The 18,102-nt window shown below is 42.1% G+C and overlaps 1 protein-coding gene across 6 annotated transcripts in view; it reads right to left on the bottom strand.

Annotated features, from left to right (window-relative positions):
- The window catches only part of NCAM1 (neural cell adhesion molecule 1), a 159,469-nt gene that overhangs the window by 43,864 nt on the left and 97,503 nt on the right, over positions 1–18,102 (bottom strand). For 3 of the 6 annotated variants that reach the window (XM_075035116.1, XM_075035113.1, XM_075035117.1), the window contains exons 8-14: positions 17,148–17,290; positions 11,136–11,165; positions 6,670–6,820; positions 5,894–6,078; positions 5,441–5,537; positions 4,460–4,630; positions 2,934–3,065 (exon numbers count right to left, since the gene is read on the bottom strand). In XM_075035116.1, coding sequence (XP_074891217.1) covers positions 2,934–3,065; positions 4,460–4,630; positions 5,441–5,537; positions 5,894–6,078; positions 6,670–6,820; positions 11,136–11,165; positions 17,148–17,290 — 909 coding nt within the window. Of the gene's footprint in view, positions 1–1,665; positions 1,681–2,933; positions 3,066–4,459; positions 4,631–5,440; positions 5,538–5,893; positions 6,079–6,669; positions 6,821–11,135; positions 11,166–17,147; positions 17,291–18,102 lie in introns of all 6 variants that reach the window. The other 3 variants (XM_075035115.1, XM_075035118.1, XM_075035119.1) reach the window with 2 other exon arrangements.

Genomic DNA, 18,102 nt, shown 5'->3' with positions numbered 1-18,102 from the left:
GCAAGGCATAAATGTGCCTGAAAGAGCATCAGCAGAATTTGTAAATGAAAAAATATGTTATAGCCCACAAAGAAGGAAAAAAGAAATGGAACTTACCCTACAAGGGAGGAGAATTAGGGAGTACAGACTGACTGATAGCTGATTGCCACATTAAAAAAAAGCAAAAAACCTCCACAAGCATGATTTAATGTTCTTCAAAGCCACGTACCTGTCCCCAAGTGATGAACATGAGGCTTAGCAGACAGGTCTGTCGATGTGGCTGAAACAAAGCTTTTAATGTTCTTTTTCCTCTCTTCTTAATTTGATCTTTTCCCTTTTCCTGTGGTACTGATCTGCACAGAGACTGAATACCTAAGCCCTTATCTTCCTTGTGTATTGTTGACTACGTCCAGTTCAGAAGGGCCTACCAAATCATTTGCTTGATAGTTATAATACTAACCACAATTAACTTCATATAAGGGATATATTACTTCTACTGAAATTAACAGGCTCCAAACAATTTTAGGCAATGGACTGCACATATGTTCTGGAAACATGTCTCCCAGTTGACTCTTTGTAACTACTGCAATTTGCAAATCTGTCTATCCATCTGTCCATTCATTCATCCATCTTGACTACCAATCCATTCATCCTGTTAGTGGTCCACTAAGTCCAAGCTTTCGTATAATACAACCTTTAAGGAAAAATAGCACAAGTATGATTGAAATCCTGTAATTAGGGTTTAAAAAAAAAAAAAATCTTTCATTTTTTTACTTCAACTTCAGAAATCTCAAACAATGCGACAGCAGCTTCATAAAGCTTGCCCATGCAATCTTGGGAATAACAACAGTTCACCACAAGGACACATACTTTAATAAACAGAATAATGCTCACTTAGATAAAAGAGGTTTCTCTTAGCTGCCATTGACTGACTCCAATCTGAAAGGCACAAAGCTACGGAGCATACAATGTTTCACTGAACCTAACTGACAAACATATCCATTAAATCTCTCTAACTCATTTTGCATTGGGAAGGAGGAAACATGCATTTTTTTATTTAGTATGAGGTTTATTTATTTATTTGAGTATACAAACTACACAAGTGCTGGAAGACTGTCCAAAGACTACTAATGGTAAAAAGTATTAGTGAGAAGAGGCAAAAAATGTAAATTTTTTCTTGAAGTTTTTGCTTTCAAAATTGTGAAGATACTCAAAATTCTGAAGTTTTTGGTTGGGTCTTAATTGGTCTAAACCAGACCTGCAATTTAGCTAAAGCTTTCTCCTGTTTTGTTTTGTTGGGTTTTTTTTCCTGAATTAGTTACATTTCATTAAAATTTGAAAATTTTTTATCAATTCATAAACATGAAGCCTTCCACTACTCCACTCTGTAGTCAACAAGCTAACTATTATTATTAGACAATCACTAAGTTAAATATTTGAATTGCATGCTTTACAATAAAGACAAAGGATGTTAACCCCTGATTCTGTTCTAAAAAGAGCAGTATTACCCGTAGTAGGATGACTATTCTAGTGTCAGTCTTGTTAGGAAATGGACACTACCAGTTACTTCATTTCTAAAGACCCTGAGAGGAAAAAGGTACTAGATTAAAAGCTAATGTTATGTATGTTAGAAGAACACTCTAGGAACATAAGAGAAGAGTGAAAGAAATGCAGAGAGGCACTTACGTGAGTGAGGGATGCCTGCAGTTTTTCCATGGATGGAACACAGACAAAAAGAAAATACAGAGATAGAAAAAAAAAAAAAAAATGTAGAAGAGGTGAGGCGATAGAGAACATGGAGCTGGAAAATCAAAATACCACGAGCTGTCTCAAATCCAGCTCTAGGGAGTGGGGCAGGTTACAGGAGTTATCACAACAAGAGTGGACATCAATTGTGAGGGCTGGCTTACTGCACAGGGCCTGGGATTTCCAAGCAACAAGGCATGTGTACTGTCCCATACTGCTCAGCAATTCTGGTGAGGCAGAAGTTGGCAGACAAAATCAAGACCATGCACAGCTCACAGGGCCTCAAAGCATGCACATACTTGGGCTAGGAATATCGCCAGCTCTGAATTCAGAGGAAAGTCCTGCATAGTGGTTTCAGAAGAGCTATGAAATAGGTGCACAAGTATGGCTGCGATGGTGGAAAGAAGAATAGGCTGTAGATCTAAATGCAAGGAGAATGGGAAAGAAGAATCCCAGGGGTTGTGGGTGGTTGAATACAGATCCTAATACTTGGATGAGGCTGTGTACAAGGATAAGAGACCACTTCTCCCCAGTCTGCTTTTGTCACATCTCCCCTACACACTCCATACTTTTTTTCCCTCTTTCTCTCCTTCCTATCTTGAACAACTCTGTTTTTTAACTCTTCCCTCTTTTGTTCCTGGTTGAAACAGGAGGGAAAGTGTTACGCCACAGCAGAGCATCCTGCCATTGGAGTGGAAGATTACCCAAGTAAAGCAGACAAGAGGCTGTGGAAATCATCTTACATGCTGCATGGGCATCTTAAAGCAGTTACTTGCAGAAAAGAGAAATCCCCCTCCCTCCCCTTTCTTCCACAGTTTATGGCCAGTCCTATGCTGAACCTCTTAATTTCTGATTTGCAAAAACCATGCCTTGTGACAATGACATTACATTCTCTATGACAAATGCCCTTCTCGACTTGCTGCTTTTTCATATTAAAACTTCCAGTTGCATAGCCCCTTCTCTTTGACAATACAAAGTTTTTACTAGTAACCTAGGGCACAAACTAGTGCAAATAAAATAGTTCCTCTCCCTCCTACCTTCAAAGAAGATTTTTCATTAGTAATGAAATTCACTACAATCAAAAAGCACAACAAAAACAAAGGGTGCAGCAAAGTCTGCAAGATAAGAAGGTGTCATCCATGCATGGCAGAGATTCCCTGGAAAGATGCAAGGAAAGAGAAGCAGAGGGAGGTCTCAGTTTTACTTACGAACTGGCTGTGTCTTGAAGTCGGATGGCAGGCTAATCTCACCCACGCCCTTGCCATTAACTGCAGACAGTCTCACAGAGTAGGTTGTTTCAGGTTTCAGGCCAGTGATAGTGATCATGCCCTCCACATTTGCTGTTGCAGAAACAAGGGAGGAAAAGCAAAGAAAGGCTCAGGCTTTAAGTCAACAATAAATACCATGTTTCTATCGTATACTTTTGCCATGCTCAGCCCATGTAACAGAGCCCTCTTCTGGGCCCAGCCTCACATAAACAGTGCAAAGAGAAAGGTCAGAGCTACCACCCCTGTATCAACCAGCTGATTAGAGAGGTGTTGTCCTGGTTCTGTTCTATTAAACCGTTCTTATCTCAACCCACGAGTTTTACTTCTTTTCCCGATTTTCTCCCCCATCCCACTGGATGGGGGGGAGTGAGTGAGTGGCTGCGTGGTGCTTAGTTGCTGGCTGGGGTTAAACCACGACAGGTGTATTGCCACAGCCTTTCTAGAGAAGATGTAGTGGAGTTTGTGGTAGACACCAGAGGGCATCAGCCCTTGCCCTGTGCCAAGGAGCTCCCTGAATAATGCTCTTCAAGACCATTGTCATGTGGGTCTCTGACTGTAGTAGACATACTCATGCTCATGTGTTGGGCTGCATGATCCAACTGAAAGCAAAGCCCTTAGCAGGAGAGAAACCCATCCATCTCCTTTAACAATCTATAAGAAGGTCAGACACAATGTAAGAGATGGAAAGAACCTGCTGTGGGGTCATCATGATATGAAGAAAGAAATAAGCTCTATTTTTCCTGCACAGACACAAAGGGAGAAATGAGAAGAATAAACCTGTCTCTAGCTATGATCACATCACTCCAACGGGGACCTAAAAGAAGAATTTCAGTTCCAGCCAGGATTGGCGGTGGAAGATTCAGCTCCGAAATAGAACTGTCCTCTTCATAGTCCTCCCAAATCAAAATCCCTTTGGTTTACTGGACTTAAGAATACATTTTAAGCAGTGTGTATTCCTATAGACTGCTATAACAAGACAGGCTGTAATGGAAGTTAGACTTGCTTCTGGAATAGGAGGGTTTATGTTCCAAGGGAAAATGAAGGGTAACTAAAGGGGCTGACAGACAAGGCTTGAAAAGCCTTCTGTAGGAAGCACACAGTCACTCCCCAGTCAGCACGTGAAACCTCATTCAATACCAGGCACAGAGTTCTTCACCTTATTCAGACAGGATGGTGTGAACAAGGAAGGGATACAGAGTTGAACATAGTGCTGCAACACACGCTCTGCAGGTGGAGAAGGCTGGTGCCCTGTCACACACGTAGAGCTATCAGCACAGCAGGGCCCTCATTTCCAACTGAGAATTCAAGGTGTCACTGCAAAGCAAATATTTAAGAACTTGTATGGGGCCTTAATATAGGAGCTGAAATGGCAAAGCTATGGAACCCTCCACTCTGACTTTCCTCTAAAGGAAAGAAAGTCTTCTGAGATGCAGGCAGGGGAGGTAACATCTGTTTTATCATCCTACCTTCTTTTGCATCATACAACCTCGAATGCCATTCTCCCTCGTCCAGTGCCCTCCACTCCGCTTTGTACTTGAGGATAGGCACCCCACCGGTAGCTTCAGGCTCATCAAACTCCACCTGGGCAGTACTGGAATAGGGCTCCACTCTGTCAATGGAAGGAGAGGACGGAGTATCTGGGGAAGGAAGGGAAAACAACCAGTGATACAGAAGACAGTGGAAAACAAGCTCCAGTGACAAAGGAAACAGAAAACTGGGAATATCAGATGCATCCTTTTCATGGCTTCAACAAAGAGAGGAGAAGGGTAGGCCTGAGGCTCCCCTTAGGAGGGGAAGACTGTTAAGAGGGCGTTTAAGAATGCTAATTAGACAGTGCAGAGACCTTCATCTTGCTTCTCCTCTAAGAGGCTAGAGACTTACAGTACCTTCTTCAAAAGAGAACAACCAGAGCAAAGTAGCAAGAGCATCCTGGATGCTATTCTGTTCCCACAACCTCTTCCATAGGGCACTTCAATACATATCTTGACCATTCCTAAATCTGTCTCTATGGCAGCCCTGAGAGCACAGCAGAGGCCCTTCCAGTCTGTCATGCAGTCAGACACTGGGCCTCTTTCGCTCGTACACAGTGCTCTTGAGGTGTCTTGCACTACCTGTACTATTAGGGATGTTCTGCTGATTTTGAGAAGCACACATGCACGCCTACGCACATATGCAATGGCTGTCAGAAATCAAAGATCACAGCACTGTCACAATGTACTGGAAGCGCAGAAAAGAACGAGACCCTTCAGAAACAAGGAAACAGAGATACTGAGGATCTTGTTATCTACAACCCACCCCAATGCAAAAATTTATGAACAGTCTCTTTGAAAGTAGAAGCTGGCTCTCCTGCTACCCCATCAACACAAACTAGAGAAGAATGGTCACTCTGTCACCTCAGCTCAAGGGCTGCAAATGCATTTCCTTATCTCCCTGCCTGGGATGCTCACCTGCCTGCACAAGAATGAACTCTGAGGACTCCTGGCCAATGCGGTTCACAGCAGTGCAGTTATAGTTCCCAAAGTCATTTTCAGAGTCTGGTGTCACCTGTGGAAGGAATGAAGGCTCATGCTCAGATCAGAAAACCGTTTTCACTCTGCCAGTGCACTCTGCATTTTGCTGGGGAGAGAAGTCACAATAAAGTACACGTGCTAACACTCTGAGAGCTGTCCACAGAGGGGAGAACTGCAGTGGGCAAAAAGTCAAAGGCAAGAAGGGGGTGGTGTCTTCTGTTACCTGACTTTCTTAGCATTTATGTGCCAGAAACACCACACAACTTCTTGTCTACCAACAGAGTGCCCCATTGAAAGACTTAACTCCTTCAACATCAGGCACATAAATTATTTGACAGCACCGAGCCTTCCTGGCTGCATATGCCTTCTCCCCTCCTTGCTCTTCCTCACCTCCAGGTAGCTTGCTGATGGAGTGTTGTAGATCTTGATGTTGCTGTAGTTTGAGCTGGGAAGCAGCTGTCCATCCCGGAACCAGGAGATGACAGCACTGGGGTATGCAAATACCTCACAGGTGATGTTCACTTGATTCCCTTCCCAGGTATAGACAGCCACAGGGCCCTGAAGCTTGGGTGCATCTGAAAGACAGACACATTTGTGAAGGCAATTTGAGCCAGAAAATCTCCTGAAGTAGCCCAGTTAGCCTCACTTTAAGAATCCCTCGGCTAGGGTCCAGTTTAATGTGGGGAAGGGAATCTAAAATAGGAAACGGGAACTGTGTTCTCATCTGGGGGGATGGGCAGTGTCTTTTGCTGAAGGACATAAGGAGGAAATGTACTCAGTCCCAAAGGCTGCTCCTAACACAGTGTGGGAGAAGGAGCAGACAGCATGCTATGCATCTAGGGGAGTGCATACTAGGAAGTTCTCCTAGGGAAGAACTCTGATGCACCCAACAAATGGGACTGCGGCAGATTCATGGCCCATAATCTTCCCAAGGTGCAAACAGTACCCCAGCTGGAGAGAGCTAGAGCAAACATTTGCATGTATGCACACAGCAACACATCTCCAACAAAATTATTTCAGACTGAGTTGCCTTCCATGCCCTCTACCTAAACAACACACATTTCCCTAGCCATAGGTGCCTCAGACTCATCACAGGGAAAGGAAATCAAAACAGTCCCCCCTCTAAACACATGAATACCCTCCCTGCCCCATCCTCCACTTCTTACACTGCACTTCAAGGTACATGGCTTGGGAGTCCTGCCCGATGGTGTTGCTGGCTGTGCATACATACTCTCCGGCATCTGTGTACTGTATTTCTTTGAGAGTCAGGGATGACACCCGGGCATGGCTACGTACTACGATGCGCCCATCCAGGGTCTGGCAGGAAAGGAAAATAGAGTTAGAGGCTGAGCTCTGAGCCTGTGGTGCAGACTACTAAAGTGATGCAAGTCTACGTCACACCAATCCTCCAGTGCTCAGTACTTCAGAAATGATCACCTGAGGCTGGGTGAAATCATGGGCACAGAGGCATTTCCAAAAGCAACAAGAAGATTCCTTATCGCACAGGGCCAACTGCAGCGATTCAAAGTACTCAGGAGAAGGGAAAAAATTAAATGAAGGACCAAAGTATCAGATGCTACTACATGTCTCAGGATAGCCACATAATGTCAAGCTTCTTCCCAGAATGAGAATTGTAGAGATCCAGCTCTGGTCAAAAATTTTTGCTAGTGTGCTCTTGTAGAAAACCTCCCCAACAGCTACCGTGTTTCCACTCAGAGAATTCAGGCCTTCCTCTTTTCTCACTGATATTTGTTTTATTTCAATATCCTTGAAATGGCTTTAATAAGAACAGATCCAGACCTCAGAACCGAATCAGGCAAAATGAAAGCTCAGAACTTTCACCTGAACATGGCACTGAAGACAGCAAGGTACAGTGAACAGGGCAAGAAAACTATGTGACCCATCTAGAGACAACCCTGCTTCAAGGTCTTGTGATGCTTCAAGAAAATTCTAGAGCAAACTGCATTGGTTATAAGCCAGTTTAGAAATTGCTCCCACATGCAAGAAAGTATGGGGATGTCAATGACAGAGAGACAAGGAATGTAAAATCCAGGCTACCATCTGTTCAAAGGGGTTGCAGCCACACAGTGATCCCATCCCATATCACTCTTGCCACCCCCCCGGCCCCCCGGCCCCCATCTCCTTTGTGACCAAGCCCAAGTGCTCTCTTACTACATGAAGCATATAAGGCCACGGACTCCTCCCTCCACCTGGGTGCTTCTGCAAGCTCTTGGTGTTCGTGCTTCAGCTTGGAAGCTTTAAAGCACCAACTCTCTCATCTAGTTTCCAAAGTGGCACAAGCACTAATGAATAAATTAGGTACCCTCATGGCTGTGTCTGCTGCTGCAGTCTGCCACACTTAATGCAATTAATGCTCCAAGAACATTAATTTTCTTGGAAGATACAGGACAAATACTGAGATTATGAGTAAAAACCCTGAGGATATTAAACAGCCAAATGCACTGAGCTGTAGCACAAAGTACATCTCTGGTATCTGAAGTGGTCAGATCCTCTGGGCCTGAAGCCTCCTTCAGTTCTGAGCTAGTGGTCTCAATCTCCAAGACTGATGAAGTTTCTACAAGTAAATGCGCTTACCTCTGTTAGTTCTGAATATTAGTTCATTTGAGCTAGTCAAATTTCGTATGCACAAAACTAGTATCCTTTGATGACACAAAACCAATTATATGTATTTTTTGTCTCTCTTCTACCCTGCACGCAGGTCTACTGCAATCCCTGACCAATGCCCCAGGCTACAAACTCCACTCCCTCTCCTGTGCTGACTATGTTGTTATCCTTTTGTCTGACTTGTGATTTGACTCCAAAACCCAGCTCACTTCTGAAACTATTACAGTAGGATTCATAAATGCCAAGACTCCAGATCTGCAGAGGCTCCCAGCTTCTTTTAGCTCATGAACTGGGTAAATATTCTAAACACTTCTCTCTATGACCCCACCAGCAGGCAAGAGTATAAACATGGCAAAATACCAACACGTGATCATTACAGCAAAGGTAATTTTACATCCAGCATCACCTTCCTTTTCCCCACTTTGTCGAGATCCAATGCAAACAAAAGGGTGCTAGGCAGTCATGGTTAAATTATAACTTTACACATACTGCAACTGATTCTGAAGATAAAGCTCTGTTTCTTAATGCAAAAGGCATAAGGAAAGAAAAACATCAGGAAAAATACTCCAAAGAAGAGAAAAATGTCTACCCAAGAAAGCATGCTACTAGTTTTCTTTATTCTTATTTCACACCATCAGATGCTAACAATTCCTGGCTATTAGAGACATAGGATAGGTAGAAACTTGTGAGCCAGTTGGAGACACTTGTAATCCCTTTACCTAGCCTCTTCAATTTTGAGGATTTTTGATAACAAAATGCTTCATAGTAATGGGGAGACAACCTAAGGGACACAGGCAGTAACTCATGCCATAGCAACTGCCACTCTGCAGAAAAGGGGACGATGGCTCTCCGTAACACCGATTACTACAACTTTTCCTGAGATACAAGCAGGTGTTTTTCTCCAAATTCTGATAATACCATGTGGCACATAGTCGCTATGTATGAAGCTGGCCTAGATTTCAATACTTTAGTGCGAAAGGGGAAGAGGAGAGACAAGTAGGAAATGCATTTACCCCCCTTCCCTCCATCTTCTGGATTTTTCAGTTCTTTCACAAACAAGTATCCATGACTTAATTTCACACTGTCATATCTTCTCCTCACCCACTTTGAACACAGTGGACATCATTACAAAACAACATCCAGAAATCCTGACCACAGCTACAAATTCCAGTGAAGGAAGATGAGTGGTCTCTCCTAGCTCTGTGCTTGCACTGCATTAACCAGGACTCATCTGCGGCTCTTACTATTTGTAAGGTTGCACTAATTCCCAGTTACCAGAAAGGCATTACCAGTTTGTGGTGTAACTGAGGTAATTTTGCTTATAACTGAGTTTTTTAGCATCTGTTGGGGACAATGTGGGGGTCCTTTTTGTTAGCATATGCTGCTAATATGACTTTCAACAATTCTCCAGTATATGCAGGACCAGAATGGTGAACTGAGACATTATGGACTGTGCATAGTAAGTAGAGCTGACTGTCTGAGGAAGAAGCAGCCAACTGCAATTGTGCCTCCATAGCAAGGAAAGCAAGATTTAACACCCATATATGCTGCTATGACTGAAGCTCATAGAGACTTCCTTACTTTAAACCAGCTAATGCATTAGTAAGAGTGAAACACTTAATGCCAAGTATTCACTCAGCTTCCTTAGAACTGAACTCCCTGCTGCTGGAATACACTGCTAAAAGACCCCATGCTAGCTATTTTAAAGATATGTCTACACAAGCTGCAAAAATAAGCTTCAACAACAGGATCCCACTTGGATATTTTAAGACACAGACGCAGTAAGAAATTTAGAGACAACAAGCTTAATAGTATTAGTGCTCATATTAATAAAAAGCTTGAGACAGAGAGAACAGTGAAAACACTGGGGGGCGGGGTGTGAGACAGACACAACTGTAATAGGAATTAACATGAGGCCTGAAGAGATGCAACTACTCAAATTCCAAATTCTTCAACGCAAACTGGTCTAAATATCCAATGCCTTCACTTGCCACAATTCATCTATTCCAACAGGTTATTCTGAAGTAAGAATGGGCAGTATCTTCTCAGACCCATATGAATTAAAGGTGGATGGTGCTTAAATTAGAGGTTCACTTTGTTTAGGCCACACCCGTCTCTATGGTCTAAGATGGCTTAAAAATAAAAAAAGAATTCAGGATACCCAGAGCCTCCACAAAGTTGATCCTAAAAATACAAATATAAGTCACCCAGTTCTGATGGCTAATTTTGTTCTCTACCTGACCCCTATTATTTGCTTGGAAACATACTTTCTGCTTCATTTTGAAGCAAGAATTCTACAAATCAGGTGCATGTAAAGGTAGGTTATTATTACTGTTTTTAAAATACAGCACTGAATGTGAAATAAAACAGCAACAAAACACATTTGCACCAAACTGAGTTACTGCATTATCCCACACCCCCTCACTGGCCCTTACAAATCAAAGAGAAGTAGTTAATTTAGCAATTTGGAGCATTTTCTGGAGAAATACAACTTGTGAAAGATTTATCTGCATTGATTTTGAAATGGAACATGATGCAGTTATCCTTTAAGAGAAGGTCAAACTTAAGGAGTACCATGAGCAAACAGATGAGTTGGCTGGAGCAGAAGAGGCTATCTTTGAAAAAAAATACTTTCCCAGAATACACACTGTTGCTAATTCTTAAAGCTCTAGATATGATTCACACTGGTGGCATAGAAGAAAATGGTGAAAGCAGTTATTTGTCAGATTTTATATTTTCTTTTATATTTGTCTTTTTTTTTTTAAGTGACAACCAGAATTACTCCCTCCCAACACAGCTAGTTTGCTCATCCAAAAATGCATTACTACATGCCAAGCAACTTCTAACTCTATAAGCTGGATTTTTTATGTATTGATATTTAATTTGTTCACATTATTAATGCTGGTTTAGTTGGCATGGTTACTGGACTAGAGATTTGTTAATCTGTAATGCTTAAAAGAAACAAAACCAAAACACTAAATTTGCTAAAGGTCTGGTAATCTTATACCTCTTGTTTCTCGGGCCGGGTCCACGAAGCCTGGAGAGAACAGATATAGAACACAACAACAGAAAAAAAGCAATAAAAGTTTATCAAAGGTTGCTTTTAGGTATCACAGCGTATGCACCACATTGTGTTCTGTGCACATGCAGGCTCTAAGTTGTATGTATATCTCATGTGTGTGGGGTGATTGCAATTTCCATTTCCCAATAAAACCTCAATTTAGATTTGCATTCAAAATATCCTATAAATTCGTCTGAAAATGATTAAACAAAGGTTAACGACACCTAGAGACTGCTTCTGTTTTTACATATCCTGTGACTATTTCCCTTGTCACATCTCACTATTTCTAGAAACCTGCTCCCAGCATAGTGGGGAAGTGATTCTGATGACCTAGGTCACTAAATTGCAAAGATAGTTATGGAACTGGTTTTCTAACACTGGTTTGTTAGCCACCTGCACACACTGATTAACATTAACACTCATATCATTAATGCGATCATGCATTTGTACACGTTTTTACATGCATACTGTGCCAGGAGTAGGAGACCTTGAACTGCAGAGCACTGAAACAGTATGACCCCTCCCTGGACAGGAGACAGCAGGGCAGAACGTTGTACCTCCAGTTGATAATGTCCACCTTGTTATGCTTAGGGATGTGTGCACCCAATTCTTACTGGGCTTGGGACAACCAAACAACAGGCATCAGTGAAACATGCAGGAACCTTACCAATAAACATGCATTTCCCATTCAGAGAAAGCCACCAACAGTGTGGACCATATTCACTGTGGTTCAGAAGGACCATAGTTGCTGGGTTCCATTATTGCCCTACAATTTATCTTTCAAATATTTTTCTTCTGGTCTCTATTTCAATTGCAACTTGATCCATTTCAGTTCAGGAGTCAAAAATCACCTGCTAATATCACAGCCATGATGGCATTGTTGAATGTGAGGCACAAGCATTGCTGATATGTGGATATAACAGCATACACAAGAGTGACATTACAGAAATGGAGATGAAAGCTTAGGAAATGAGAATAAAAAACATAGTAGTTTCCACAGTGCTTCTAGTGAACATTGTGAGACTTAAGTATTAACATATGGTACAGACAGCCTCATTTCATAATGTCTTTGATAAAAGCAAGTTATTTGCTTGTAACTAGATGCCTGATGTGAAGCCACCTGAAGAGAAGCTCACCAACACCTGCATGGGCTAGGACACTCCCATCACCTGATCATTTCTTTGTACATATATCCTGTTGTGCACAACTTCCTTGAAAGCTGAACAGGCAACCATAATAATGCAGCATAATCCCTTTCTGATGTACCAGTCATTTTCTGTACCTGATCAAGCCAGGCGAGCCAGGGAACTGCCTTGCTTATACCCATGCAAGTCCCTTTTCAATCCTATTGACTGAGTCTCTACAGTGTCAGCACAGAAGGATTTAAAAAAAAGAAAGAAAAAGGAAAAGAAAAAAAAAAAAAAAGAGACATCTTTTTACCCTTTGATGTTCAGTACCTGTCAACCTAAAGGAAGATGAAGGAGGAAGAAAGCCCATTCCCACACTCCTAGAGTTTGCTGTTTCTTTGTAATGCCACTCATGGGCATGGGGGAAAAAGGCACAACCATGTTCTCCATCCTGGAGAGTTTCATACTAACTCTCCCTTACAAGACAAAGAGAAACACAAGCTCTACTCAGCGCCATGCAGGGGAGAGAGGGAAGCAAGAGCCTCATGCATGCTAGCATCTTCTCTTCCCTTTGGAAGCAAGTTGTTAAATGGGAGCATCTTCACTTACAAGGGAGTTCCTGGGAACTGCCAATGTAGTTTACTCCCTGGCTTATTAAATCCAAAGATATTCCCATGTACATCCACAAGATATGAAGTACTACACAAATTTAAGACAAGGAATTATATTCAAGGTATATTGTCCACTTAAAAGAAAAAAAAAAAAATCAGGAAATTAAACTGAAGTTAAATCTTGAAATGTTAGATCTGTTGCATCACATCTAGAAGCACTTAGCTGAAGATATTGCAACAATGCTCACTTGCATCAGCAGAGTATTTGGCCCTTCTCTATTTGACTCTTTTTTTTTAAATTATTTTTTAATTACTTCACTGCTAAATTTGACCTAGTGTGAACTGTGCAAGGGAAGGAGTTCCTCTCATCTTCTGGTTATCGTGACCTAGCGTGTTGCTGCAACACTGGCAACTCAATGCTTATGTCCTAGCAAAGGGGCACTCCTTATGTTGCTGGAATTCAATCAAGTTGTCTTCATCTAAAGATTTCCGAATTTTTAACAACTTATCTATTTGCTTTAGCTGCCAATGACATAGAGTTGATAGTGGCTACTGGTCAGTAACAGTAACCCAGAAAATAAGTGGAAGGATGCATTGGACTGTTCTCAGGGTAGCACAATGCAGCGCTGTAATTCACCTGTCAGAGGTGTGAACAAAAAGACATCTGTCATTCAGACAAGCAGTCACCTACTAAAGGGGCCTCTCAAACTCTGGTCCATTCAGAAGTCAGACTTCTGCATTTTCCTACTTTAGGAACAGGGAACCTTGTGGGACAGCCGTGATGGAAAAGGCCCAATAACACTATACAGGTTAAACTGTAAGTAGGAAGAATACCACAGCTAATCTCTTCCTCTGTTCTTTGATTCTTTCATTCTGGTAAGAAAATGTTCACTTTATTTTTGACTTGCCATTGAGAAAATGGTAATGCGATGCATGTCTTGATAGCTAGCATGGGAGGCCAGACAGCTGTACTGAGTGTGATCCTACGCCACAGATATACCTACTGCCAGCTCTGGCAAGATAATAAAACAGCTGCATAAAAGCATCACCTGTTACCCCCCCATTCCTCACACACTGAGCTGTACTGCGGGGTAAGAAACCTAGGTCTGTCTCTGCAACTGTTGCATGAAAGTGTGTGTAAGGATAGTTAGCGATCGCTTCATCCAAAAATCTGTCAGGAAACACACTCATGTTTGCACTAAAATCGTAAAACTTTTATACACCGATACACAACAGATCAAAACTATATTTATTGAATCACAGTTAGTATTCTGCTAGAGCAATAGAAGAAACATGTCTCTTGAAAGGGCATGAAATATACTGAAGGTGATGAGGAATATGGCATACTGGCTTGATCAGCTTTACACCTGGTATCATTCAAAGAGAAAGCATTCCTCCTGCCTATAATGGCACAGCAATAAATACTTGAGGAAAGATCAAGCCAAACCATTTCAAGTCATCATGTTGATGACTTCCCAGGCCTGTTAGTTCTGCTATGTTCTGCAGTAGTGATAGGCAGGCATCTCAGACCGACAGGGCAAAAGTTTCTCCTAAGTAGCATGTTCCTACATTCACAACCGAAGTAAACCACATATAAGCAAATTTTTATTTTTTTAAACTTTTTATTTTACTTGCACTCCCTGCAGGGCAGAATAATGCAAGCTACCAGCTTACTAGTAAGAGGAAGCTTCCACTATGCTAGTATCTGGAAGTTTGGTCTGCTCATCTGTGTTGGTATACAGTTGCCAATCATCTGATTTTGCCAGGGCACAGTCATATCCACTTACCTTTGCAGACCATCATCAAAGCAAAAGATTGCTTGTCCAAGGGGTACCACGTTATGTACGCGTAGCCATAGAGAGGAGAATCTTTTGCTATGCATGCTAGGGTATCAACAGGTCTCTTAGGGAAGCGTGGGAATGTTGAAATAGTTGACATTGTCAACCTAGGTGTTTGGGCTACAGCACCTCCTGCCCCTTGTCCACATGTCAGACTGTCTCTGTTCTTGGACAGAGCCTGAGCAGGGAAAAAACCTCTAAGCCAGAGAGGTTTTTGTTTGTTTGTTTGGGCATTTGGGTATGTTTTTCTGAAGTACCAAATGTTCATGGGAGTTAAGGCACCTCTAGATCTTTAAAAATCTGGACTGAAATATGATTACAAAAGTAAACAACATGTAGCAAGACAGATGCATCCATGGTTGATGGTTAGACTCGATGATCTTGAAGGTCTTTTCCAACCTAAATGATTCTATGACTCTATGATTCTAAGTACCTAAAGCGTATTCAAAAGTAGGGCTTGATGATTTTAAAAATAGTATTGTTTGTCCCCGATCAAAGACCATCCATTTCCCTATGCTATCCCAGAGACAGTAAGTGGATAGTAAACTAAATATATGCATTTGGTTGTACATGTAATAGAATGTTTACCAGAGCTATTTTGACCTGAGGATTTTCTGGACATCTGTACCATTCACCTAAACTTACAGCACAAGACAGAGAATCGGAAAAAGTAAAAACCAAACCAAAACACACACACACACAAAATTTCTGCCTAGAAAGTGCATGGTATATGATAAAAAAAATCTCTGCCCTGAAGGTTTGAACCAGTATGAGACACATGGTAATACCTCAAACCTTTGATTTTCCCCCCATCTATAAAAGAAACTATCAGAGTTTTAACATTTTCCTTAATACTGATCACCAACTTAACAGCATCAAGCAGGATATATGAGAGTCTCAAAAATGGTTAGCAGTTTTGCCACTGAGATCTTGTTAGTTTAATTGGGCTGGACAGATGGGACTCTCTGCAGGCTTTCCTACCAACTTCTCCTTGACTTAGTGTTATTTCAGTTTTTATATTCTTCTCCCTGTCAAAGTTCTTTTCCGTGGCTGCGATGGAAACTCTAGGCCTAGAAGCACTAGAGCACTTAGCTCCTCCCACCGCTTTCCTAGACAGAGACAAGACCATGAATAACCTTACCCTGTCAAAACAGGTCTCCCCAGTCATGCTGTAGTGAGAGCCCAAGCCAAGAGGTTTTGAAGGCAATGGAAATCTCTCTCTAAATGTTGCAGGGATTTATACTAGCCCTCAAATCCAAAAGGTGTTAAGAAAGAATTAAGGCTGGAAAACCTTGGCACCCTAATTAGTAAGTTACACATTAACATCATGGTGAAGAGCTGACATCATGGAGGCAATTAAAAAAGCTCATTTAGGAGGCTATAGTGCAGAATGGCAGCTGTGTGGATGACTGACAGCGGATACCTCTGTCACTTTGAGACTTTCATAGTCTATCAACTGCTGCCTTCATATTGAGTCAGAACCTCTGGTATGTCCAAGTTAGCTGAACCTTCAAGCATCCCGTTATTAGAAGGTTATTAATAAGCAACAACTCCTTACTCCAACTTTTGTCTAGGCTTTCTTTGGCTCTACACTATGCCTCCTGATCACCTTATACAACTATTACGAAATATCTACAGTAATACAGCACATCCTAATCTTGTCTAGTTAAGGGGAATTGCAGCCAATAAAACACTCTTTTTTAAAAGAAAAACTGCTAATTATTTTTGCCTTTTAAGAACAAAATGGTATTGATGTGATCAACAAAACAGGTGAACACAAAGGCAGTCAGGCTTTTGTGCTTCAGATACATGCAGTATTAGAATACAATACAGAAAGGCAAGAAGGAATTAACAGGCTCATTTTGGTCCACTGCATCTTTGAGAGATAATACCCCACACCTCTCCACCTGCCACCCTTGCAGATGATATCATCATCATGATGCAACATGGACAACACTGGAATCAGGGTGCTCATTCCCACCTCTCAGCTTGGAAATTGAAGGGAAAAACCCTTTCACAAGCTTCCTGCAACTGTAGGTCCCTTTGGAAACTGCTCCGAAAAGGGTCCAAGACCTACTGCTTGTCAAGTTAATTCAACTCAGAGTGATACCAGCAGGAATTAAAAAGCATATCCTCAGTTGCTATAAACTGAGAAGGCTCTTTGTACGAAAGGACCTCTATGGCATTACTTCAGCTGTGGAGCTAACCCTTTAGCAGACAGTCTGTGCAGGACTGCATGTGTTCTCACTACAGAGAGGGGAATCACCATGATTTCACGTGCATCTGCATGCGGCTGTCATGCATTCTGGATCAGCAGAGGCAGGCAGATACAAGCTGCACTGATCCCAGCAAATGAGACCATAGTTTTGGGAAGGGTTATACCTTCTCTTCATTGCTGATGTTCCGGGTGGAAGTTTTCCATGTGATGGAAGGGATTGGGTCCCCAGATGCCTCACAGGTCAGTGTAATCTGATCCTCCAGTTCCATGGCTGTTTTATTCTCCACATAGGTGATTTTGGGTTTTGCTGAAAAGAAGCAGCAACCTTCTTTCAGTTGGTGCTCAGAATGAAGCTTGCCTGTCAAGACCAATGTTTGAAACAAGCAACACTAGGGGAAAAAAGGCTTTTGAATTGGCACAGGTTTACTGCCACATGGGAGAGGGAGCAGAGTGACATTTGAGAAGAGGGTACCTCCTTGCAGAACTAGAAGACCTTTTCTACACATGCTTACAGCTGAGGTTTGTAGGAGAGGACTAGAAGTGGATATATCTGAAGTAGAACCCATTTAACAGTGTACAAATGATCAGTCCCTGCAATTATCAGCTAAGTCTTCCACCTCTCTGCTTTCTCTGCCCCAAATTAGCCTTTTCATAAGCAGCTTTGTCAAGTGGCTGCAGAGGGATAGGACAGGGAGAAATATATTCCTTAACACTCCCAGATTCATGGAAGGTAGGAAAACTGCTGATTCATTCCTCCAAGTTTGAGGTCATTCACACAGTGGTCAGGTGGAGTTCACCTCCCTGTCCAGGTTATAGCAAGTCCCACTGAAGTGCTAAAGCCCTTTTAATAGCAGCTTTGGTTGGATTAGGATTCAGCCCTCTGGGCCTGGAAGATATTTCAAGCAGCATGTGAATCTCACACCACTCCCTGCACAGGACTGCATTTCTTTTATCAGAAAGAAAGCAGAATGGAATTGGCATCTGTTTCAGACACATACACAGACTCTGTTTTGCCCAACATGATGGCAGAGGTGCACAGCATTACTTGGGAAAGCAGCAGCTCTGGATAAGCCACATCAGGCATTATCTGGGATAAGTAGGTTACTTTGAGCTTGCTCT

This window comes from Buteo buteo, chromosome 9, assembly GCF_964188355.1.
Source record: "Buteo buteo chromosome 9, bButBut1.hap1.1, whole genome shotgun sequence".
NCBI classification, from domain to species: domain Eukaryota; kingdom Metazoa; phylum Chordata; class Aves; order Accipitriformes; family Accipitridae; genus Buteo; species Buteo buteo.
This window is presented reverse-complemented; position numbering and strand designations above follow the sequence as displayed.